The sequence below is a fragment of the Schistocerca gregaria genome, chromosome 4 (assembly GCF_023897955.1).
Source record: "Schistocerca gregaria isolate iqSchGreg1 chromosome 4, iqSchGreg1.2, whole genome shotgun sequence".
NCBI classification, from domain to species: Eukaryota; Metazoa; Arthropoda; class Insecta; order Orthoptera; family Acrididae; genus Schistocerca; species Schistocerca gregaria.
In genome coordinates, this window is record NC_064923.1 from 87,628,958 (window position 1) to 87,654,399 (window position 25,442).

A 25,442-nucleotide genomic window follows, 5' to 3' on the forward strand; every position below is an offset into this window, starting at 1 on the left:
CATGAGCGGATGTACTCAAGAGCACGAGATATGGCCGCCAGCTCTCCAGTGAAAAAACTACAGCCAACTGGCAAGGAGTGCTGCTCAATATGTCTTCCATGAACATATGCGAAACTTACGTGACCATCAGCCATTGAGCCGTCTGTGTACACCGCTTCAGAGCCCTGGTATACATCAAGAATTAATAGGAAGTGACAGCAGAGAGCGGAGTTAATGGAGTCCTTAGGGCCAACAAAAGGTCCAGACAAAGCTGCGGGTGAGGTGTACACCATGGAGGCGTACGTGAACGGACTGCAAGTAGAGGTGGGAAGGACTCCAGTTCGGAGAGAAAGGACTGCACACGAACGACAATCGTTATCCCCAATCTGGGCTGTCGATGTGGGAGATGGACTGCCGAGGGTGGGAAAAGGAGACAGTAATTCGGATGCTCAGGGGAACTATGAATGTGTGTCTCTTAACTGGCGAGCAGTTGCGCACGTCGGGTCTGCAGTGGAGAGACACCAGCCTCCACCAGTACGCTGGTCACCGGACTCGTCCTAAAAGCTCCTGTCGCTAATCTAACCCCACAGTGGTGCACAGGGTCAAGTAAATGCAATTCTGAAGGCACTGCCAAACCATAAACTACACTCCCATAGTCAATTCGGGATTGGACAAGGGCTCTGTAGAGCTGCAGCAGTGTACAGCGATCTGCACCCTAACTGGTGATGCTCAGGCAATGGAGGGCATTGAGGTGCTGCCAGCACTTCCGCTTAAGCTGACAATTTTGTCGAGTTGTAATGCTTTGTGTATTTATTGTGTTTTAACTTATGTAACAATGTTTGACTTTTGGTTTTTTGAGTAGTTGTGGTTTTGTTTTTCTTAGTTGTAGGTGTTGGTTTTTTCGTTTCAATGGTTATGGTTGACCTACATAGGTCAAGGGAAATGACCGATTCCAAGTTTCATAGTTTTTGCTGTAGGCATTGGTATTCTGGTACCGTAAGCTGAGGGTTGAAATATATAGGTCAAGGGAAGTGCCAGATTTCCGTAGATTTTGTTTATCATCTTGTGTGTTTTGGGATCGTGGTGTGCTTTTTTACTGTTATATTTAGCTTGTCCCCTCCCTAAAACCCCAATTTCCCACCGTTGTACCATTACTTTGATTCTATTTGTGGAGAGAGGTGTTATTGTCTTCTTCTTGTTGATGTGGTCTTCAGTCCTGCAACTGGTTTGATGCAGCTCTCCATGCTACTCTATCCTGTGCAAGCTTCTTCATCTCCCAGTACCTACTGCAACCTACATCCTTCTGAATCTGCTTAGTGTAGTCATCTCTTGGTCTCCCTCTACGATTTTTACTCTCCACACTGCCCTCCAGTACTAAATTGGTGATCCCTTGATGTCTCAGAACATGTCCTATCAACCGATCCCTTCTTCTGGTCAAGTTGCGCCACAAACTTCTCTTCTCCCCAATCCGATTCAATACTTCATCATTAGTTATGTGATCTACCCATCTAATCTTCAGCATTCTTCTGTAGCACCACATTTCGAAAGCTTCTATTCTCTTCTTGTCCAAACTATTTATCGTCCATGATTCACTTCCATACATGGCTACACTCCATACAAATACTTTCAGAAATGACTTCCTGACACTTAAATCTATACTCGATGTTAACAAACTTCTCTTCTTCAGAAACGCTTTCCTTGCCATTGCCAGTCTACGTTTTATATCCTCTCTACTTCGACCATCATCAGTTATTTTGCTCCCCAAATAGAAAAACTCCTTTACTATTTTAAGTGTCTCATTTCCTAATCTAATTCCCTCAGCATCACCCGACTTAATTCGAGTACATTCCATTATCCTCGTTTTGCTTTTGTTGATGTGCATCTTATATACTCCTCTAAAGTAGCAGCACAGCGTGCTAAACGAACAGCTGAAAAAGCTTGGCTGAAATATGAAATTAGCTCTCTATACTCAAAAAAACAAAAACTGAATGTCAGCTTAAAGCCCACTGATGATGGTGATATTTGTCGCAGAAACAAGTTTGGGAAAATAAAGAAATTAAACATATAACAAGGTGTTTTGCATCAAGGCGGACTCAACTTCTGATATTGTTGTTTTTCTATGCAAACACGGACCAAATGGAAGAGTTCCAAGATAAAATTATTGTTCCTCTAAAGACACTTCCATTCCATTCAACTACTCTTCCAAGTCCTTTGCTGTCTCTGACAGAATTACAATGTCATTGGCGAAACTCAAAGTTTTTATTTCTTCTCCTGGACTTTAATACCTACTCCGAATTTTTCTTTTGTTTCCTTTACTGCTTGCTCAATATACAGATTGAATAACATCGAGGAGAGGCTACAACCCTGTCTTACTCCCTTCCCAACCACTGCTTCCCTTTCATGTCCATCGACTCTTATAACTGCCATCTGGTTTCTGTACAAATTGTAAATAGCCTTTCGCTCCCTGTATTTTACCCCTACCACCTTCAGAATTTGAAAGAGTATTCCAGTCAACATTGTCAAAAGTTTTCTCTAAATCTACAAATGCTAGAAACGTAGGTTTGCCCTTCCTTAATCTAGCTTCTAAGATAAGTTGTAGGGTCAGTATTGCGTCACGTGTTTCAGCGTTTCTACGGAATCCAAACTGATCTTCCCCGAGGTCGGCTTCTACTAGTTTTTCCATTCATCTGTAAAGAACTCGCGTTAGTATTTTGCAGCTGTGACTTATTAAACTGATAGTTCGGTAATTTTCACATCTGTCAACACCTGCTTTCTTTGGGATTGGAATTATTATATTCTTCTTGAAGTCTCATACATCTTGCTCACCAGATGGTAGAGTTTTGTCAGGACTGGCTCTCCCAAGGCCGTCAGTAGTTCCAATGGAATGTTGTCTACTCCAGGGGCCTTGTTTCGACTCAGGTCTTTCAGTGCTCTGTCAAACTCTTCACGCAGAATCGTATCTCCCATTTCATCTTCATCTACATCCTCTTCCATTTCCATAATATTGTCCTTAAGTACATCGCCCTTGTATAGACCCTCTATATACTCCTTCCACCTTTCTGCTTTCCCTTCTTTGGTTAGAACTGGGTTTCCATCTGAGCTCTTAATATTCATACAAGTGGTCCTCTTTTCTCCATTTTGCACTTCCTGCCGATGTCATTTTTGAGACGTTTGTATTCCTTTTTGCCTGCTTCATTTACTGCATTTTTATATTTTCTCCTTTCATCAATTAAATTCAATATTTCTTCTGTTACCCAAGGATTTCTACTAGCCTTAGTCTTTTTACCTATTTGATCCTCTGCTGCCTTCACTACTTCATCCCTCAAAGCTACCCATTCTTCTTCTATTGTATTTCTTTCCCCCATTCCTGTCAATTGCTCTCTTATGCTCTCCTTGAAACTCCGTACAACCTCTGGTTCTTTTAGTTTATCCAGGTACCATCTCCTTAAATTCCCACCTTTTTGCAGTTTCTTCAGTTTTAATCTACAGGTCATAACCAACAGATTGTGGCCAGAGTCCACATCTGCCCCTGGAAATGTCTTACAATTTAAAACCTTGTTCCTAAATCTCTGTCGTACCATTATATAATCTATCTGAAACCTGTCAGTATCTCCAGGCTTCTTCCATGTATACATCCTTCTTTTATGATTCTTGAACCAAGTGTTACCTATGATTAAGTTGTGCTCTGTGCAAAATTCTACCAGGCGGCTTCCTCTTTCATTTCTTTGCCCCAGTCCATATTCACCTACTACGTTTCCTTCTCTCCCTTTTCCTACTACCGAATTCCAGTCACCCATTACTATTAAATTTTCGTCACCCTTCACTATCTGAATAATTTCTTTTATTTGATCATACATTTCTTCAATTTCTTCATCATCTGCAGAGCTAGTTGGCATATAAACTTGTACTACTGTAGTAGGTGTGGGCTTCGTATCTATCTTGGCCACAATAATGCGTTCACTATGTTGTTTGTAGTATCTTACCCACATTTCTATTTTCCTATTCATTATTAAACCTACTCCTGCATTACCCCTATTTGATTTTGTGTTTATAACCCTGTTGTCACCTGACCAGAAGTCAGGTTCCTCCTGCCACTGAACTTCACTAATTCCCACTATATCTAACTTTAACCTATCCATTTCCCTTTTTAAATTTTCTAACCTACCTGCCCGATTAAGGGATCTGACATTCCACGCTCCGACCCGTAGAACGCCAGTTTTCTTTCTCCTGATAACCACATCCTCTTGAGTAGTCCCCCCGCCCGGAGATCCGAATGGGGGACTATTTTACCTCCGGAATATTTTACCCAAGAGGATGCCATCATCATTTAATCACACAGTAAAGCTGCATGCCCTCGGGAAAAATTCCTCTTGCTTTCAGCCGTTCGCACTACCAGCACAGAAAGGCTGTTTTGGTTATTGTTACAAGGCCAGATCAGTCAATCATCCAGACTGTTGCCCCTACAATTACTGAAAAGGCTGCTGCCCCTCTTCAGGAACCACACGTTTGTCTGGCCTCTCAACAGATACCACTCCGTTGTGGTTGCATGCACCTACGGTACGGCTATCTGTATCGCTGAGGCACGCAAGCCTCCCCACCAACGGCAAGGTCCATGGTTCATGGGGGGGGGTTATTGTCTTATTTATACATATTTTCGTGTTTGTTGCCGTATGTATGTAGTGACATCATAAGTGGCATATCGTAGACGCTTAGAATAGCCATTTCCACCATACTGATGACAAGCGTCAAAACAGATGGGTGGAATCGGACACTTCTGTAATCCTCACAAAAATACATCAAATGTGATAGTAAAGTGACTCTAAAAAGAGTCAACAGTTTGTGTGGATGAAATCACATTGAGGTGCAGCAAAAGTCACTGCTTTGAGTAAGTGGAGCACTTTTTCTTAATTCAATCATGGGAGAAGCTGAGTGATCAATGCTTATTATTAACAGTGTCACACATTAAATATATTCATTAATGGTGATCCCCCAACTTTCTCCCATTAATTTAATTAAAAAAAAAGCAATGCTCCACCTTCCTTCTCCCACGATTTAATTAAAAAACATCCACTTCCTCAGTGTGCTCACGCAGAGAACTGGTTTTTCGAATATATCATGAGTTGCAAAGCTGTCAGTGGTTTGCAGACACTAGCACAGTTTAAACAGCTGCAACTCAAATAAGGAGGGATTAAATTTAAAATCCTCATTTACAGCAATGTTTCACATTTCCGAATGTTTTACTTCAAAACATGATGTCTGCCTGCTGCTCTCTCATTAGTTGTGTAGCACAAATGGCTGACACACCTTCATTTGTTCCCCATCACACCTCACGGCAAGCTCTGACAACATTCGTGCATAAAACACATATATACACCACTGGCTCTATTCTGAACTTTTACTTACACGATTCTGCATCTGGAGCAAGCGCAAAATTTTGTCAAACTTTCATGACACCTGCAGAGAAGTCACAATTAGAGTGATTTCATTTTCATTAACTGATCTGATATGCACAACAAAATGATGAAATGGTATTTCTTTTCTTTTGGTTGCCACTTCCACAACAACACAACTTGTGTTCCGACTCATCTTCCATATTAAATTCTTCAACATCAAAACTAATCATCATCCCCGTCACTCATCTAAAGAATATCAGGACCTTCACCACCTGCTTTCTGGCTGAAGTCAATGGGTATCAGCAAAAATTCTTAATCTTCCTCTTTTTCTTCCATACTGAGCTGTCTGTCTTAGGGGTGGTTGCGTTTGGAAGATGTCAAATTTCCTTTGGTGATAAGAGTCAGACCATTTAAACAGCTACTAATTTCATGCACACTAGTTCCGGACAACTGGGGCAATGCTTGTGTTGTTGGTGTCTGTGATATCTATCCTATCTGTAACATTATCAGTGTTTTCTGGTACATTTCCAAATACTGCACCTTTTTTAACAACGTGTTGCCAAGATAACTAGCCTTTCAAGAGACTGCCTAGGGACAAAACATTCATGCCATCTTTGATTACACTGTTGACAACTTTCTACATTTCTTCAGCAAGTGTTGGGCCAAAAGCAAATTACTCTCCTTAGCGAACCATTTTTGTTTCCTGCACATATACTAATTTTCCTATTAATGAAAACATGTTTATTCATTCACACACAGATATAGTTCAGTATTTTATGTAGCGTGAACAGCAATTCCCACGATAGCTGCTTACTTCCTCCGAATTTCGTTTTAAGAAAATGAAGTACAAATCCTTAGTATGGATATGGTAAAGTCTGCAAAGGAAGATAGTAAAACACATGAGTCTCATATTCTAGCATCAATCAGTCAGCTAGTTTCATAGCAAGATAAGGCAGGCTAGATGTGCACAACTATGATGGCATTCTGATAGTCATACACATTATATAATCAATTGCCTACTATGCCCCATTGTTCGCTGAGCTCCTGTCTCCCCTACAGATGGAACCAAAAGCAAGTCAAGAGCCAACCTACGATGCCTAAACCAGGCTCCTCTCCTAATCTGTCTCTAAACATTATCTCAGCTACACCTGCACACAGAGGTCCATGGCCCAAGGAGGAGGATCTCTGGACCACTTCATCAGCACCTTACACTAGCGTCAAATAACACCATTAGTGAGAAAACTACGTAAATGGAGAAATTTTATGACACCAGCAATATCTTTTCGATGTCAGCCTCTAAGGGACTACCACTAAATTTCACAGTTGGATCCATGGGATACACTGGAATTCCACCAAATTGCTTTGACCCGTGTCGTCATCAGCATGCCAAAAACCCCTAATTCAAGTGTATCTAACGTGACCCACAACTACAGTAGCCAGTATCCTAATCTCCATTTCATCCTATATAGCTCAGCTCTAAAGTAAAAGCGCACTTACGGTGTTTGCGACTTTTTTTTCAGATGGTAATTTAAGCGTGGTGAATGATGGTAACTGATCATGATAAATGATGAGTCTAGTAGGACAAGACAGCGGAACCCGTGAGGAAATAGTTTTCGATAAACGTCCCACGTGGATGTTTTTAATTAAATCATCGGAGAAGGTACGGGGATCAATGTTTATTAATGAGAGAGTTGCACTTTCGATATGCTAATAAACAGTTATCCACCTACCTTCCTTCTTCCGTGATTTGATTAAAAACATTGATCCACTTACTCAGCTGTTACACAGGCACCTACGAGTACAGTTTAAGTTTTACGACATTCTCTTCTACATGACAATATTCTGCACAATATAGTCCATTGTGCCGCCAAAGCAATTTCGTACACCACATCATGACGACTATAGCACACTAAATGACGGTAACATGCGTCATAAACACACGGCCACTTCTCATACATCGCGCCCTCTACAACAACATTTTACTCCAAAACGAACACTACAGCTCGATGACGTCCCTGAACGCGGCCCGTCACGCGTCAAAGCCGAAGGATGGTATCATACAACCCATACCTCCAAATGAAAGATAAACACACAAAATTAAATTTAATAAACGAATAAACTGCAAAATGACGAACTAACAGTTGAAAAACCGTAAATAAATCGATAGCAAATAACTGCAGAAACTGAGAATCAATCACTAATAAGCCAAATACAACCTCCAAAATCGCACTGTACATGCAAAATTCCTACACGACTCACTGGAAAACACCGCCAGTAAAATGCAATATACCAACAAGGTACAACCAAATACCACGACGCCCACAGCCGCTGAATCCTATAGGACTGCACCATGATTACGAAACAAATCATAAAAACAACACTACAGCACCACCGCTCACTTCAGCATGCCCTCTACAAACAATCGCCTTCAAACACGCCGCGCTTCCACGACGTCATACATCATAACAGAGTTACGTCACGGTTCAATGCCGACGAGTGGAATCGCAGCAATAGGTTGACAGTTACTTCAGTGTGAACTCTGGGCCCTTGCAAAGTTATCAGACTATGATGGTTCATACCAGTTACATAATTAAGGGTTTGGCCAATTTTGTATTAACTGTAGTGAATTCAGGAAATTGCCATTTCTATACGAATGTTGCTTTCTCCAAACCTGTTTGTTGAGCACTGTATAAATAAAAACAAATCTTAAAGTTAGAAAAGTCTGCTAAAATGTGTTACTTATCGACCTGCTGGGTGCACTTTCCATTAATTTCTTCAGCAGCAAGTTCGTCAGGAGGAAATGGCCTAGGTGATTCACACCAAAGTGTATTTCAAAGCCATCTTCTGTTGTTCTGTTTTCCTCAATTGGTATAAATACTCCTGCATTATTGATCAACACATGAATTTTCGGAAAATCTTTAATGATTACACTTGCAAAATTTCTCACAGACGCTAAAGATGACAAGTCGAGCTGCAGTGGAATCTGAAATAACAGAAACCATTTGAAAGTTTATGAACAGCGGCGCCGTTGTTTCTCCGTCCGAATTCTCGTTTTTAAGAAATACTCACTAAGTCTCCTGTCGTGACGGACTGTCTTATTTCCTCGATTGCTTCCCTGGCACTTTTAATATTACGACATGCCATTATTACAGTAGCCTTCCTCCGGGCAAGTTCGCGAGCAGTAACCTTTCCTATACCTGAGTTTGCACCAGTAATTATGAAAACTCTTCCATGTAGCGAACTTTTACTTTTACATCGCCCCCATTTAATCTCCCGATAACCACGTATAAGAGTTAGTGCCAGAATTACTGGCAAAATAACGTACAACGATACCGGCATTTTACCCGACCACCACGAGTCTTCGCACAGCTGAATAGCTGATTATCACTCATCAAAGTACTTAGTAGTTTGCAGCTACTCACGAGCAAGTTGTGCTATAACAAAAAGTTGATTGTCTCAGAAATGGACAATTCTTAACTCTAGAAAAGTGTAGTAATATAATTCCTAATTATATTTTACATGCGTGAGCCATTCAATAAAAATTATTACTTATGTCCAAAGATATATATCTTTGTTATGGTCATATGGTGAAATTTTGTCAACGATAATGTTTGAAGATACCAAACATGAATTAAATCACATTGTCATCTCTGTCTGTTGTTTCGTTTGACAGATGTGGAGCGATTGGACGTTGTGAATGTACAATGCAATCAGAGGATGCGAGATATTTAAAGAAGTACGACATGCCATTGCATAGTGTCTTTTTGAACAGCTCTTACTGTGTAATAATGCGGAGAACGAGATTTGAGAAATCTCATTTGACCAGTTGATGTCATGTTTTGTACATTCTTAAATTGCAGTTTTAGAATATGTGTACTGTTTTTGCAAGCAAGAACGTCATGGGTGACAAGGTTTTCACAAGGAAATGCTACAAATTTACACGAGCCTCATATTTCATGAAATGAGAATGAAACATTTGCATAACTAATTCGTCCCTTAAAACTTTGCGTGCTCGGCAGTTGTGCTAAGTAGTAAATGTATGAAAACATCGAAGTGCTTTGTTTTTGTAAGCCAGCTATATCGGCTGCTAAAACATCGTAGAAAATCATTTTGTTGGTGGCAACTCGCAACGAAGGAAGCAACTCAGAAACTCCAAAATGAATTTCTACTCCACCTGTTTGTGCGCTGACTGTACCTTAGGTATTAAAACTATATGCTGGACCAGAACTCGAACCTAGAGTCCTCAGTCGTTAGATCCTTTACACACGAAAGGCAAAAGCCCCAGATTCGACTGCCAGTCCGTATGCAGTTTTGATCTGATACGAAGTTTCGGCTCAGGAAATAATTTGTGGCAGATAACCAATAGATGTCAGGCAGGAACTTGACATTAAAAAAAAACAAAAAACAAAGGCAATACATCATTAGTCACTGCCCCTACATATTTATCTTGGGTATGTGAATCCACATAACTCATGTTAGTGTGAAACGGATTTTGATTTTGCCAATATGGAGACATTTCGTAGGGGTCTGTGTAAATTTAAATATTTTGTTTTTGAAGTACATGATAAAAACACCTGATGAATGGAAGAAAGAGGAGAAACAGTTGCACCTTTTTCTGCTAGTATCTATAGGTGTATATACAATAATTTCTTTGATTCTAATCAGCATTACATTAGTGTTAGTGGTAGTCTGTTGGTAGTATATTGTAAAGACAAAGAATCCTGCATTGATGGCTTTTGTTGTGAATGTATGACTTGACTCAATCCACGACTTAGAAGGTTCTTTTTCATGGTAAGATTTACACAATGTATGTGAGTGAGTGAAGCTCTGCATCTAAATATTTACTCTGCAAACCACTGTGAAGGGCATAGCAGAGGGTACATCCCACTGTACCAGTTATGATTACCCCCATTCCATTCATGTGTTCGGTACAGGAAGAATGATTGATTAAATACCTCTGTGTGTGCTGTAATTAACATAATCTTGTCTTCATAATCCCTACATAAGTGAGAAGTTCATAAGGACTTGATGTAATAGTTGTCAGAGTGGTGGAAAAACCTACTGTTTTCACTGTTCATGTGATCAGTTAAGTTCTCAGGAGCAAGGTGTGAAATGTACATAGGTTTATAGTTTCCTAGTTATGTCTGCATGATTGAGCTGCAATTTACACTTAAACATTTGGCAGGCATTTCATAAAAGCACCTTGACTATTTCTTTACTGTTATGATCTCAAGTAGCACAGACAAGAAATACCAAAATCTTTCTGTGCAAGCACAGATTTCTCTGTTTTGTCATGATGGTTCTTAATGCACTATTTTCATTATTGTCTCAAATCTATACCTGGCATACTTATGTGCGCCCGATAGCATGTTCAGCAGTGGGATGTGATGTTACAACTTACTAGTTTAGTGGTGAATGGTGGGACATGACTTTGGTTTGTAGAGCTCATTTTATATCCAGGGAGTGGGGGTGTGGGAGCAGCTCTGCCTGTCCCCCTCCCCTCCCTTCCCCTTTCTCAATCCAGCTGGGCACATCCCTCAATAACTCGGACCAAAGCAATAATGTTTTCTTTGATAACACCATGAGCCGTGAGTGGCTTTCTATTATCCCACTGGCATTTTATCTACATACATTGTCTCTGCTTTTGACAAATATATTTAAACTTTGTTCAAAGATAAATTTTATGAATAATTGTTTGTAGGCTTTGTGAAACTACTCAAGTAATAGCTGATTGTTCTACTTCAGATTCTGATGAATCCTTCAGGTCCTGTTCCTCTTCCATTCTCTCCTTGCCATTCAGTAATGTGTTGGAGTATGTGTTTTGCCCCTTTGTGGATCCCTTCTGCATCCTGGACTATTCTTTCTATTTCTCTTTCTATTGCTTTTATGCTGTCGCTATCTAATATTTTGCTTTTTACCTATCAGTGTAGCATTTTCTTATTTCCATTACTGTGCTACTCTAGTCTTTTGACGCATATTTCTGAACTTCACTCCTTTTCTTCCTTCACAACTTTTTAATCTTAAGTTTCTTGTCCCTCTGTTAATGAGGCCACATAAGTAGTCTGATATTTTATAAAATTGGATTTTATGTCCTATTTAACAGTATAGAATCATCTCAAATTCATTATGGAACACTGATGCCAGTATCTACTGCCTTAAGAATCTTTAGGAGAGAACTGAGTTGTATGTGATGTCTGTCTGTTGATTCCTCATGAAGTTGGAAGTTTCCAAAATGGTTGTAATATTCGAGGATAAAACTTGTTTCATTATTCAGGAATCGCAGATGATTCCAAAGGCACCAGACACATTTGCCACATACATCAGAAAATTATCACTGATGGACCATAAAGCGTGTTGGCTGTGGTCAGCATAGCTTCCAGCTGTTGGAAATGACATCAGTGGCTGTCATTTACTCCTGCATCTATACAGAACAAGCACAGTCCCCTGTCTTTCACAAAGAGCAATTATATAATCACACAAAAGAAAATTAAAAAGCAAATAATCTGAGTTGAGCTAAGGAAAGTAGAAGGAAAAAGAAAAGACATGAAGTAATTGAGATAAGAAAAAGAAGAAAAAGGTGTGATTTCCCATAACTTATTTGACTGGAAGGGAGTGGTTCAGAAATGCTTCACATGTTGAAAGAGCTGACACATGAAGAAAGCTGCCTACTATCTTATGAGATGTACAATGTAATTCAAAGAACCAGATTTCAGGGCAAAATCTGTTGATATTCTTGGGTCAAGTACATATTCAGTTAGAGACTGAGGAGGTATAATTAGACAGATCACAACATGTACAGAGGCTTATAAATTATTGTTCCCCTCACAGCCCATCATTGAAACTTCATCAATCGTACAAATAAAATTGCTATTTGTGGTTTCCAGGGTATAAGTGTAAACAGAGATGAAAATTCTGTACAAAGTCTTTCTCAAGTGAATAACAAGATGTGTGAGAGGAGTCAAAAGTGGTGATGAATTGCGTATTTGGATTAAAATTCCGGATACTTATAGTGAACTGTCAATAATGCCAGAACAAAGAGAACTAAATTAAAAAACTCTCACTTTTCGATTTTATAAACTTTTTATAGGTGCTTCAGAATTGGAACTTAGTGAGGTGGTGCAGTGGTGAGACACAAAAAGACAGCAGCCCAAACCTCTAATTGACCATCTTGGTTTAGATTTCTCGTTGTTTCCCCAAGGCAACGTTGGAATGGGGCCTTTGAAAAAGTGCGTCCCCAATTTTCTCCTCTCTCTTTCCCAGACTGAGTTGTGCTCCTCTGTAATGGCCTAGTTGCTGGTTGGACATTAAATGTTAATTTTCTTCCTTCTTCCAGAATTGGTTCAATGGAAATGCCATTAAGGTGGCTACATCACATCAAGGGATGTGCAAAGATTTCCCAATCTTTGTTAATCTTTGCCTGGTCTGGTACAAATTTACAGTTTTACATTCAGAATAAACATTTGGTTTGCATCATAAAACTGACATACAATATTACAAGTAATGCAACCTGGATTTTCCATTGTTTGAAAACTAAGAGATGTTTTTATGGGACACAATTCACTACACCTGTTCCACATCACAAACTATCAACCACTGTGCTGTTCACTATCTTTGTATATGACAGCAACTGGTGTGTGCCCTGCATAGGAACTTTGAAATTATCTTTGCAAATATCTTTAAATCCCCCCATCTTATCGTATGTACAGTACACTTCCCTGCCAGAACTATTAGTTCCTTCATGAGAGAGAAAGTGGAGTGAGTTGGGAAAGGTTAAAAAGGAAGAACAGATCATTCAGACCTGTCCCCCCCCCTCCCCCAAGGATGAGGGGACTCACTGTCATGTATTCTTAAAGAGTTGTATGTAATTATCAACTAGTAGTCAGACTTACATTCATTTGCTGTACCTCATAGCACTGTATGAGGTAAATAGTGCTGTAATATTGTTCCTTCCTATTTAATAGTTTTACAGCTAATGAAAATGGCTATTCACTTGTGCTTATTGTTGAACCTGAAGGATATTAGTTTTTTTTTTTAACATTGGTATAGTTAATGCAATCATTAATATGTTTTTACCATACATGAATGAATATTAATGCATTGAAAATAAATGGAATATGTGCTGAAAATAATAATATACATATTTAAAATTTTTGTTTCAGGAAAATTCGATCAAGGTCTATAGATGTCCATCCAACTGAGAAAGCTTTGGTGGTTACATACGAACTAGAAGCTTTTATTTTAGGTGATCTTGGTGACCCACTCCTAGGAGACAGAAAGGTATGAATGGGTTTCATTGTGTCTATGTGATGAGCTTAGTAAATTGATTGTGATAAAATTCAGTTGAAACCTGATTTGTTCTATTTTGCCACTTAAATTTGCAGGAAAAATTTACTACCCTGCTCAGAAACCATAACATTAGCTATAATGGAAAGGATTCTTTAACCTACTGTATAATGTTATGGCTCTTGTAATGTTTTCCTGCTCAAGAATTAAAAACTTCTGAGGTTTGGATTCATTGTGGATAAAGAAAGAGATAAGAGAAATGAATATAATACTGGTAAATTAAGAATGGGAAACAGACAGTAGCACGAGTAAAGTTATTGACTCACCACATAGTTGAGTCTTGTGACGAATAGGGTCATGAAAAAGAACTTAGTAGCTCTGTTTTTAACCTTCAATCTTCTTCAGGCCAGAGCCTACAGAGAGCTACATGCACACACAGCTGCACTGTCCTGGGATAAGTGGCATAAGAAAGGGAGTGATTACTGTAGGTAGAGCCAATAGTAAGAAGAGGGACAGGAGAGAAATGAGATTTGTATATTAACCTGTGTGAGCTCACCCAGTGGTAAAAGTATTGCACATGATGATAAAGGACTGGGATGAGGGGTGGCATGGGTGGAGAGTAAGCTGGGACGCTATTGTGATTGGAGATACACAGACTTAGGAAGAAATGAATTAAAGTGATTGAACCAGACCAAAGAAATGAGTTTTAAGAAGCTGACTGGGAGAAGGAAACTGGAGAAGGAATGAAAATGTGAGGTTGACTTATGCGAGTAATTTGACTGTATAACTCAAAACCTGAGGATTTATGAAACTGACGTTGTACTTAACCTATGGCTAAAATTGCCCAGAATAGAAATAATACAGAAAACTGGGATAAATAATTGAAGAAATTTAGACAGGAGGGGTTTTTCTGCCTGGGGAGATATTGTTGATAAAGTTTCTTGGCATAAAATCTTTGACCTATTGTTGCTTTTCATATGATAAAATATAAAATTAGTTTCCATTTAAAATACATCAAGCAGAAAAACTCTTGTGTGTGAAACAGCATGATGATTATAATCAGTGCCAATAGATCTACAGCAGAAGAGGAAATTAGTAACTTTCTATCTGCTTGCTAGTTTTATTTGATTTGTTAAAAAAAAAAAATTGCATTTTCGGTTGTTGGTATGCCTCCATAATACACTTTATCAAATGTAACACAAAATGCAGTCGAAGCATCAATATAAGTAAACTGATAAATATCCGATCATTGACAATTCACAGACATATTTTTTGGTGAAGTGATGCATAAATATTTATATTTAATGCACCATTTTATAGTTCATATACTTCTCAGAATATATAAAAACTTTCTTTTACTGACACTCAATTCCGCTTTTTCCTTCAGGAATGCCAAAAAATCATAAGACTGAAAAGTTTAAATGAAGACACAAACTGTGGAGTCCTTGCAGAAGAAGTAATAGCAAAATGTAGCCTCATTCATCCGAGTAAACTTCAAGAAGTGACACAGCTCATATATTATTTGCAAAACAGGAAGGATGTGGGAAATGGTAAGTACAAGCAGATAAAAGGGTTGAATGAAAAGTAATGACTCCACCTTCGCTAATTGGATTTGGATGGGAATATTTTAATAAATCAAATGCAGAAATAATCTTTAGAATGTGATCTTTAATTACGAATATTCACTTTTCCATGTAATCAACAGCCAATTGGATACATTTCTGCCAAAGATGAACAAGTTTTCCGAAGCCGTCACAGAAGAAGTCGACACTCTGTTTCCGCAATCACAGTCCTCTCAACATCTTTATCAGAAGCATAATGATGTGCCTGCAGATCGTATTTCATTATCAGGAACAGATGGAAGTCAGATGGTACTAAATCTGGGCTGTATGGAGGATGTCATATCGTGGTGAGATTCAGTCTCTGAAGTTCTGCTGTGGTGGCACATGAAGTGTGTGGTTTGGCATTGTCATGCTGCAGAAAAACGTTTTCCTTTTCCTTTTGGACCCTTGTTAGCCGTTGTTTCAGAGTTTGCAGCATTGTGATGTAATACTCTGAATTTATTGTTGTTCCACGATCAATGAAATCAACATGAATAACACTATCTGCATCCTAGAACACTGTGGCCATGAATTTTGCAGCTGAGGGCTGCATATTGAATTTATTTTTCTGGGGCAAGTCTTTGTGTCAGTATTCCATAGACTGACGTTTTGTCTCTGGGTAGTAATGGTGTACCCACATTTTGTCTCTTGTCACAATTGAATGGAGAAAGGCGTCACCTTCATTCTCATAATGCGAGAGGAGTTCCTGGCAAATTTCAAGTCTGTGTGCTTTCATCTCAGCAGTCAGCATCCAGGGTACCCATCCTGCACAGATCTTCCGATAGCCAAGCAAAGCAATAATGTGACCCACACATTCTTGCAAAATGGTGATTGTGCTTGCAGTTTCTCTCTGAGTGATATGACGACCTTCCTGAATCACTCTCTCAACATTTTGCTTTTGAAACTCGGTGGTTGCTGTCACAGAACGTCCAACTCTTTGTTTGTCATGCAGGTCACATGCTCCCGCATCAACATCTTTAAACTTACTCACCCAATTACACACAGTACTCACATCAACATATTCACTATAAATTGCTTTCATTCTCTGATGAATCTCCTTTGGGGTGACACCTTATGCTGTTAAGAATTCAATTACTGCTCATTGCTTAAATTTCATTGACCAACTGTCTGTGCAGGGTTCCTTACCTTACACTGTAACAACACAATCGTTCAATGCTAAGGCTTCCCGCCAACAGGAGCTGTAGAAAAGAGGCTATGGAACAAGCCAGTACCTGCCGCATACCAATGCTGCCAGCTGTTGAAGAGATATGAAGGTGGAGGCATTACTTTTTGGTCAACCCTCGTACAGTTGAAATCATCATAACGACAGTGTTTAAAAGAATGGCACATCAGTCACTTTAAGGTAAATGTGTGGCTGGTTGTTTGCTAAATAGAGAGTAAATTTGGTTGTTAAGTTCAGAGGTATCACTAGGCAGTATGATAAGACCAGTATCATTCATGATACTTTTAAATGATGTGGCAGATAAAGTTTGTGAATCTCTGAAGCTATTTTCACATTATACTGTTATGCACAGGGCTGTCCATGGATAGAAAAGTGTTCCAAATTCCTAGACAACTAGTGAATAATCAGCACTTGTTGCAATAACTGACAGCTGACCCTTACCTTAAAAATGTGATGTATTGTACCCAGACAGACGTAACAGCTCAAAAATTTGTGCATGCTTTTCAGTAAATTATCTGTGTTTTTCTAGCACAAGAACAAACTTTCACACATGTACACACAGACTGCTAGGATGCAGGTCCCCAAAGATGTTGCTTATGGACATAGTTGTTGAGTGGGAAAAGGAGAGCAGAGGTGAGAGCAAATGGGAGAATCAAAAACTGGATTTAATTATGAGTGTTTGCCTTCCCAAGTATAAGATGTACTTTTTGGTGCTGTACAATTTTTGCTATTTCGAGTAGGGTAAACTGATATTACAGAGTTCATATTCAGCACAACAGGGTAGATGATGACACAATGGAAAAAAAAGAACATGCATTCTGCATATTTATTTATATGTATCTGTAAACCAACTACCAATTATTATTATTATTTCTTTTCTTTCTCAGACGTTATGTCTGGTTAAAAATGGACAGTGACGCGGACCTTGATTAAGCGTGACTTCCTTTTACCGTACGGTATATGTTACATTGCATTTAGGAACTTTTGGGTAATTGAACATGTATCAATAATCACAGATTTCTGTAGTTGTATATATACGTTTGAATGTAGCTGTATTGCATTGATGTACTGGTGGATATTGTGTGTTATGACTCCTGTAGTTATTGTTATTATTATTATTATTATTATTATTATTATATTTATATGTAAGCCAACTACCAATAATTATATTATTATCTGGCTACAGCTGCCAGGGACTGTGGTCAAAATGGAGGCTCGTATTCCGACTCCCACTTTGTGAAGTGCAGTCGGTGAGAAAGATTTTGAGTGCACAGAACACAGCATAATTGAAATTCATCATCAGCTTTGCCATGACTGAGGACCTAACATCATGAGCAAGCAAATGGTGTGTTGCTGGTGCATCGCAGCAGGTTGCCAAAATATTCACGATGAGATGCGCAGCAGGAGACCATCCGTCACCAGTCAACCTTTTGAAGCTAGTGCAGGAATGCATTATGGAGAATTGTCGCTTCTCAGTCACAGAACTCAGCAGTCTGTTCCCACTGATGTGTCACTCCTTGTTACATGAAATTAACATGGTGCACCTGGAAATTGTGCACCAGGTGGGTGCCAAAGTGACTGACTCCAGTACACAAAGCATAGCGTGTGGTGGTAATTCTGCAGGTGTACTGTGATGACATTGAAGAGTTTCTGGACTGATCATCATAAGTGATGAGATGTGGGCTGCACACAGTACCCTACAAACCAAGCAGCAAACAATACATTGGTGTCACAGTATCTCTCCCTGTAACATAAAGTTCAGTCAGTCTATATCAGCATGGAAAGTACTGTGGGCTGTGTTGTGGGACAGACAGATAAATCTCCTCATCGAATTCCTGACCAGAGGAGAGACAGTGAATGCTGCTCATTGCTGTTATACAGTGTAGTGGTGCACCATTCAGAACAAGTAGCACAGGATGCTTAGTACAAGTCTTGTCTTACTGCTTGGCGATGCTCAGCCACACATAGCTTGGTGGACAACAGAGGTACTGCCAACATTCAGCTGGCAGGCATTTGATGAACCAACCTAAAGTTTGAACTATGCTCCTATTGATTTCCATCTGCTCTGGAACCTCAAGAAATTTCTTTCTGATCAGAGTCAGTGTTTTCAGATTGACAGAGAGGCGTTTCCTGTCCCAGGTGACAGACTTCTCTGTCACAAGGAATACAAAAGTTGCTCCCAGTGTATGACAGTGTCAGAATTCCTCTGGTGAATATGTTGAAAAATAGTTCAGAACTTCCTGTGTATATTCCAATAAATCTTTCAATTAAATTGTGTTTAGTTTCTGTTCCTGCCACCAGGGAAACTTACATTTATGGATGTACACTCCTGGAAATGGAAAAAAGAACACATTGACACCGGTGTGTCAGACACACCATACTTGCTCCGGACACTGCGAGAGGCCTGTACAAGCAATGATCACACGCACGGCATAGCGCACACACCAGGAACCGCGGTGTTGGCCGTTATTTGTGCACCGCCGCCGTCAGTGTCAGCCAGTTTGCCGTGGCATACGGAGCTCCATCGCAGTCTTTAACACTGGTAGCATGCCGTGACAGCGTGGACGTGAACCGTATGTGCAGTTGATGGACTTTGAGCGAGGGCGTATAGTGGGCATGCGGTAGGCCGGGTGGACGTACCGCCGAATTGCTCAACACGTGGGGCGTGAGGTCTCCACAGTACATCGATGTTGTCACCAGTGGTCGGCGGAAGGTGCACGTGCCCGTCGACCTGGGATCGGACCGCAGCGACGCACGGATGCACGCCAAGACCGTAGGATCCTACGCAGTGCCGTAGGGGACCGCACCGCCACTTCCCAGCAAATTACGGACACTGTTGCTCCTGGGGTATCGGCGAGGACCATTCGCAACCGTCTCCATGAAGCTGGGCTACGGTCCCGCACACCATTAGGCCGTCTTCCGCTCAAGCCCCAACATCGTGCAGCCCTCCTCCAGTGGTGTCGCGACAGGCGTGAATGGAGGGACGAATGGAGACGTGTCGTCTTCAGCGATGAGAGTCACTTCTGCCTTGGTGCCAATGATGGTTGTATGCGTGTTTGGCGCCCTGCAGGTGAGCGCCACAATCAGGACTGCATACGACCGAGGCACACAGGGCCAACACCCGGCATCATGGTGTGGGGAGTGATCTCCTACACTGGCCGTACACCTCTGGTGATCGTCGAGGGGACACTGAATAGTGCACGGTACATCCAGACCATCATCGAACCCATCGTTCTACCATTCCTAGACCGGCAAGGGAACTTGCTGTTCCAACAGGACATTGCACATCCGCATGTATCCCGTGCCACCCAACGTGCTCTAGAAGGTGTAAGTCAACTACCCTGGCCAGCAAGATCTCCGGATATGTCCCCCATTGAGCATGTTTGGGACTGGATGAAGCGTCGTCTCACGCGGTCTGCACGTCCAGCACGAACGCTGGTCCAACTGAGGCGCCAGGTGGAAATGGCATGGCAAGCCGTTCCACAGGACTACATCGAGCATCTCTACGATCGTCTCCATGGGAGAATAGCAGCCTGCATTTCTGCGGAAGGTGGATATACACTGTACTAGTGCCGACATTGTGCATGCTCTGTTGCCTGTGTCTATGTGCCTGTGGTTCTGTCAGTGTGATCATGTGATGTATCTGACCCCAGGAATGTGTCAATAAAGTTTCCCCTTCCTGGGACAATGAACTCACGGTGTTCTTATTTCAATTTCCAGGAGTGTATCTTGTATTAAATTGTGAGCTGCAGGTATGTGATCTAAGTGATGGTGTAATCTCAGCTCTTATGAAGACAAACGATACCACATAATATTGTGTTTTGTACGCATTGTAACTAGCATAGTTTTTTTTTGTAAATGCACGCAAGTCCAAATCCAATATCAGGCTCATAAATGAAATACTACACATAACACTGAAAGCAAGTTTATTATGAACACACACATGCAGTCAGAACAGAACTAACTCCCCAGGCAGAATGTGCAGCTTTTTGTAAAAATACACAATATTCCAGAATGCTTGTATTCACACAAACATATGATATTCCAGAATATGCAAACATAAGATATTTCATGACATTTCCAGAAATGATAAATATTAAATAACAAATAATTGTCGGTGGTTGGGTCAGAACTGGTGACCTACAGCACATCAGTGAGCGACAGTAAGCACTGCACCACACTGCATGCACAACAGCTCACGGCAATATTGTGTTCCATTTAGTTTTCTGCTCTTCAGCAGCAGTGTGTATTGTCAACATTTATCATTCATAACACTGTCTTTTGTTTTGATATGTATGCCTGTGAGAATAACCTTGACAAAACTTCAAAACAAAAAGTTATCTTCAGCAGAATTGTAAATTTTATCAAATGTTTTTCTCTTGTTAAAATACGAACCAGTTGCAGATTGTGGTGCATGTTGGAACAAAAGGTGGTCACCTAGTCCCCAAGGCTTATACATTGTTCTTTCCAGTGACTGGCAGAGGAAGTTCACTGGACCAGTCTTGTTCACAGACGTTCAACGAAGCTCCCAATCTCTGGCATTATTTTCAATGCTAATGGGAACTTCTGTTCTGAGCCGAGATGAAGGCTTGATTGAGAGATCCCAAAGTTCCTGTGACAAGCTAGGATGTGACGTTGTGGACTTATGCCATATTATTGACAATTGTAGGGTCTCCCTAACTCATGTCAGGGATGCACTCACTGCACTGTAGGGACAGTGATCCAGATATGTGACTGTGTGGGTCGACACAAGTTCTTTTTAGCTTAAGTGATTCTCCATCCAAATCACATAATGATAACTTTGGGAAACACTGGAGTATTAATGCAAGGCACAAATAAATGCTCCCACAGATAAAATTATAAATAACTTACTGATCATCAATTGAAGCACTCTATCAAGAGTTGAAGCACTCACAGAGTTTGAATTAGATCTACAAAGTAGTTCAGGTAATATAATATTATATACAGTAACCTGATTAAATCCCAAAATTGACAACAGTAAAATTTTTGTGGTAAATATAGGTATATATCAAAATGGTAGGATAATGTGAAATAAAGCCATTGTATTTGTCAGCAGGCAAGAGAGTTAATTCCAGTGAGACAGAAACTGAAGCTGTAGATGGGATTGTTTATCCAGTGCTCAGTAACATGGATGGGCATAAACTTATTTTGGTTCCTTCTATTAGCCACCATGCTCGCTCACAGTGGATGCCAAGCACATAATTACTGACAACAGTGTGAAAGAAGTAAAGAAAATGGTTCTGGAAAATTGCAAAATCACTACCAGAGAGGTTGCTGATGATGTCAGCATATCCTTTAGTTCATGACAAGCAATTTTTTCAAATGGTTTTGGGCATAAAATGTGGAGCATCAATGTTTGTTACAAAATTGTTGAATTTTGACATGAAATGATGTCATGTAGACATCGCTCGGTAATTACTGAATGAAGTTGACAATGATTCAGAACTTCTTTAGAAGATTATAATGGTGATCTTAATCATATATATATATGGGTATGATATCAAAACACGGCCCAATTATCCCAATGACTGAAGAGCCAAGAACGAAAAAAATTTCACATGTTCAATAATATTTGCATGTTCATCTCATTGTTTTCTTTGATTATGATGGGATGGTGCATCATGAGCTGTGTCCTTATGGCCGTATGGTCAGTAAGGAATACCACCTGGAGAATACCACCTGGAAGTTAAGTGCCATATGTGTGAAGCAATTGCAAGGAAACTACCAGAATTGTGATGAAACCACTTGCAGAAATTACCTCACGATAATGCTCCCGCTGACATATCATTGCTTCCCCCTGCGGGTTCAGGGGTTAGAATAGACCCGCGGTATTCCTGCCTGTTGTAAGACACGACTAAAAGGAATCCCTCCCTCTCAAGGGGGTAGTTAACGCCTGCGTCCGGAGGCGGACGGATTCACGACCTATATTTGCGTTCATTTTGGTTTTTCAATTCTTCTGGTTTCTTCCTTCCTTTGGTTGGTTCCTTTTTTTTGTTCTTCTCCATCTCACTGTCTTACTTACTCTTCTCCTTGCCTTCTTCTCCTTCTCTGGTCTCCGCTACGGCGTTTGAGACAGTCTGTCCTTTCTTTCCCTCTCTTATTTCTTTTTCCTCTTCTTCCTTCCTCCCTGTGCGTGCCTGAAGGCCGACCCACGCGTTCGCACGCGTATCCGGTGAAGGGATAACGCGTAATTCCCCGCCCTGGGTAGACAAGTAAGGCACGCACGTACCCCCTGGTAAAGGCCAGGCCCAGGGAGGGGTGATTGCCTGAGCTGACACCTTCCGACCATGCCGATTGGTCCCTCCGTCCATTTCTCAGGAGGTGTGACCCGAGGTGTGAACAATCACCTAAGGCGGGAGTGCCATCTGAGAGGGTCCCCACAAGGAAGGAGCGCGCCATTGGAGACGCTGGCAATCATGGGGGATTCCTCCGCAATGGATTTCTCTTCTTCTTCTCTCTCGACTTCTGCCCACAAACGGAAACTTGACCAGCCACCAGTGACAAAAGTACTACCGCCTGCCCCACAGTTCCTCATAGTTTCTCGATCTGAGGACGGAAAGGATTTTTCCCCTTTCGTTATCCACAAGGGTGTAGATGCCATAGCCGGATCTGTCAAGTCTTGTACCAGGTTGCGTAATGGTACCTTGTTACTAGAAACTGAGAGCGCCTTTCAGCACAAAAACTGCTTCGGGCCACACTCCTGTACACGTTCCCTGTCCGGGTGGAGGCTCACCGCACTTTGAATTCGTCTCGTGGTGTGGTATATACTAGATCCTCGACGGATTGAGATTCAGTCTTTCTTCGCTGAGCAGGGCGTGACGGCTGTCCATAGGGTCATGAAAAAGGTCAACAATGACCTTGTACCGACCCGGACACTTTTCTTGACCTTTGATAGTGTTCAGCTGCCGTCGCGCATCAAAGCGGGCTACGAGGTTATTTCTGTTCGCCCCTATGTCCCGACACCTACGCGCTGCTACCAGTGTCAGCGTTTTAATCACACTCGCCAGTCTTGTTCCAATGCGGCTACATGTGTGACTTGTGGCAGGGATGCCCATGAGGGTGACTGTCCACCTCCGTCTCCTCGTTGTGTGAACTGTCACGGTGACCATGCAGCGCACTCCTGCGACTTTCCCATCTACAAGGAAGAACGCTGTATCCAAGAAATTCAGGTCAAAGAGAAAGTGTCCAACTCGGCTGCTCGCAAGCTATTCGCTAGTAGGAAGCCCACGTTGCTCCCAGCGGGGAAGTAGAGTACTGTCCTCGCCTCTCCTCGGACTACCAGGGAGGTGACGACGCAGACATACAATCTGACCTTCAGCACTACGGTCGTCCATTCTGCCAGTGCTACGAAGGCCAGGTCGATGTCACCTCTTACTCCCGTCGCCCCTCCGACACAAGCACCTTTATCAGCTTCTGCCAGGACCAAGACCCAGAAGTCAGAAGCACGGGCCTTCAAGAAGGAACCGTCTCGTGCAGACCTTCTACGTACGTCGAATTCTCAGCCATCAACCAATCCTTCCACAAAATGACCTTCCAAGAAGGCTCATAGGAAGCACAGTTCTCCTTCCCCGCCACGGCGCATTTCTCCTCCTGCACCACCCAGCGGTTGCCGCCCCAGGCCCTCATCCATTTCGCCTGGCCGCACCGCTGGTAGCCGAACATCTGGCCGTTCACCAGCGGAGGAAGCTGCCCCTCCCAGCCATCTTCACAAGATGGCCGATGAACCTATAGTACAAATGGACGATGACTGTCCGCCTCCTGCTAGCGGCGACAGTGCTCGCTCGGAGCCGGGCCCTCAGTGGCCTTCGAGATGACCCCTTCTTGTATCTTCTTCTTCTCACGATGGCACTTATTCACTGGAATATTCGCAGCATGTCGCTTCAACCGAGAGGACTTGAAATTGCTGCTCCGCTTGCACAGTCTGCTCGTCATAGCCCTCCAGGAAACGAAGCTACGCCCATGCGATCAAATTCCCTTGGCACACTACATCTCTGTGTGTTTTTACTTACCCCCTGTGGCAGGTATTCCGGCTCATGGAGGGATTATGTTGCTGGTCCGGGATGATATCTACTATGATCCCTTCACATTGCACACCGGCCTGCAGGCAGTTGCCGTCCACATTACTCTCCCCACTTTTACATTTTACATCTGTACTGTTTACGACACCTGTTGGAGGGCGGGCATTCTCCGCACCGTGCATACATGGGGCTTTCCCGGTCACCTCCCTCTTTTTATTCGTTGCTTTTTAATGGAACGCCAGTTCAGGATACGTGTGGGTTCTGTCCTGTCAGACACCTTTCGCCAGGAGAGTGGGGTGCCACAGGGCTCTGTTTTGAGCGTCGCTCTCTTCGCGATAGCGATCAATCCAATAATGGATTGCATCCCAGATGATGTATCAGGCTCCCTTTTCGTGGACGATTTTACCATCTATTGCAGCGCGCAGCGTACATGTTTCCTGGAGTGCTGTCTTCAGCGTTCTCTTGACCGTCTTTACTCCTGCAGTGTTGCCAATGGCTTCCGTTTTTCTGCCGAGAAAACGGTCTGTATTAACTTCTGGCACTAGAAAGAGTTTCTCCCACCGTCCTTACGACTCGGCCCCGTTGCTCTCCCATTCGTGGAGACAACAAAAGTTTTAGGTCTTACATTTTACAGGAAACTTAGTTGTTCTCCACATGTGTCATATTTGGCTGCCGGTTGTACCCATTCTCTAAATGTCCTCCGTGTTCTCAGTGGCACGTCGTGGAGAGCGGATCGAACCTTCCTACTTCGCCTATATTGGTCGATCGTCCGCTCCAAGCTGGATTATGGGTGCTTTGTATACTCCTCTGCACGGCCGTCCATCTTACGCCGCCTCAACTCCATACAACATTGGGGTTTACGGCTTGCGATCAGAGTGTTTTATACTATTCCCGTCGAGAGTCTTCATGCTGAAGCTGGTGAATTGCCACTCACCTACCGGTGCGATATACTGCTTTGTCGTTA

General features: G+C 41.7%; 2 protein-coding genes across 4 annotated transcripts in view; one reads left to right on the forward strand and one right to left on the reverse strand.

Annotated features, from left to right (window-relative positions):
• Positions 1-8,887, reverse strand: part of LOC126365891 (retinol dehydrogenase 11-like) — a 53,186-nt gene extending 44,299 nt beyond the window's left edge. The window contains exons 1-2 of the mRNA XM_050008606.1: positions 8,442-8,887; positions 8,120-8,355 (exon numbers count right to left, since the gene is read on the reverse strand). Coding sequence (XP_049864563.1) covers positions 8,120-8,355; positions 8,442-8,711 — 506 coding nt within the window. The 5' untranslated portion in view covers positions 8,712-8,887. The remainder of the gene's footprint in view (positions 1-8,119; positions 8,356-8,441) is intronic.
• Positions 8,888-8,999: 112 nt separating this feature from the next.
• LOC126365890 (kinesin-associated protein 3-like) overlaps positions 9,000-25,442 on the forward strand; it is a 190,905-nt gene continuing 174,462 nt past the window's right edge. For 2 of the 3 annotated variants that reach the window (XM_050008603.1, XM_050008604.1), the window contains exons 1-3: positions 9,001-9,108; positions 13,532-13,649; positions 15,043-15,205. In XM_050008603.1, the coding sequence (XP_049864560.1) occupies positions 9,077-9,108; positions 13,532-13,649; positions 15,043-15,205 (313 nt within the window). In that variant the 5' untranslated portion in view covers positions 9,001-9,076. Of the gene's footprint in view, positions 9,109-13,531; positions 13,650-15,042; positions 15,206-25,442 lie in introns of all 3 variants that reach the window. The other variant, XM_050008605.1, reaches the window with a different exon arrangement.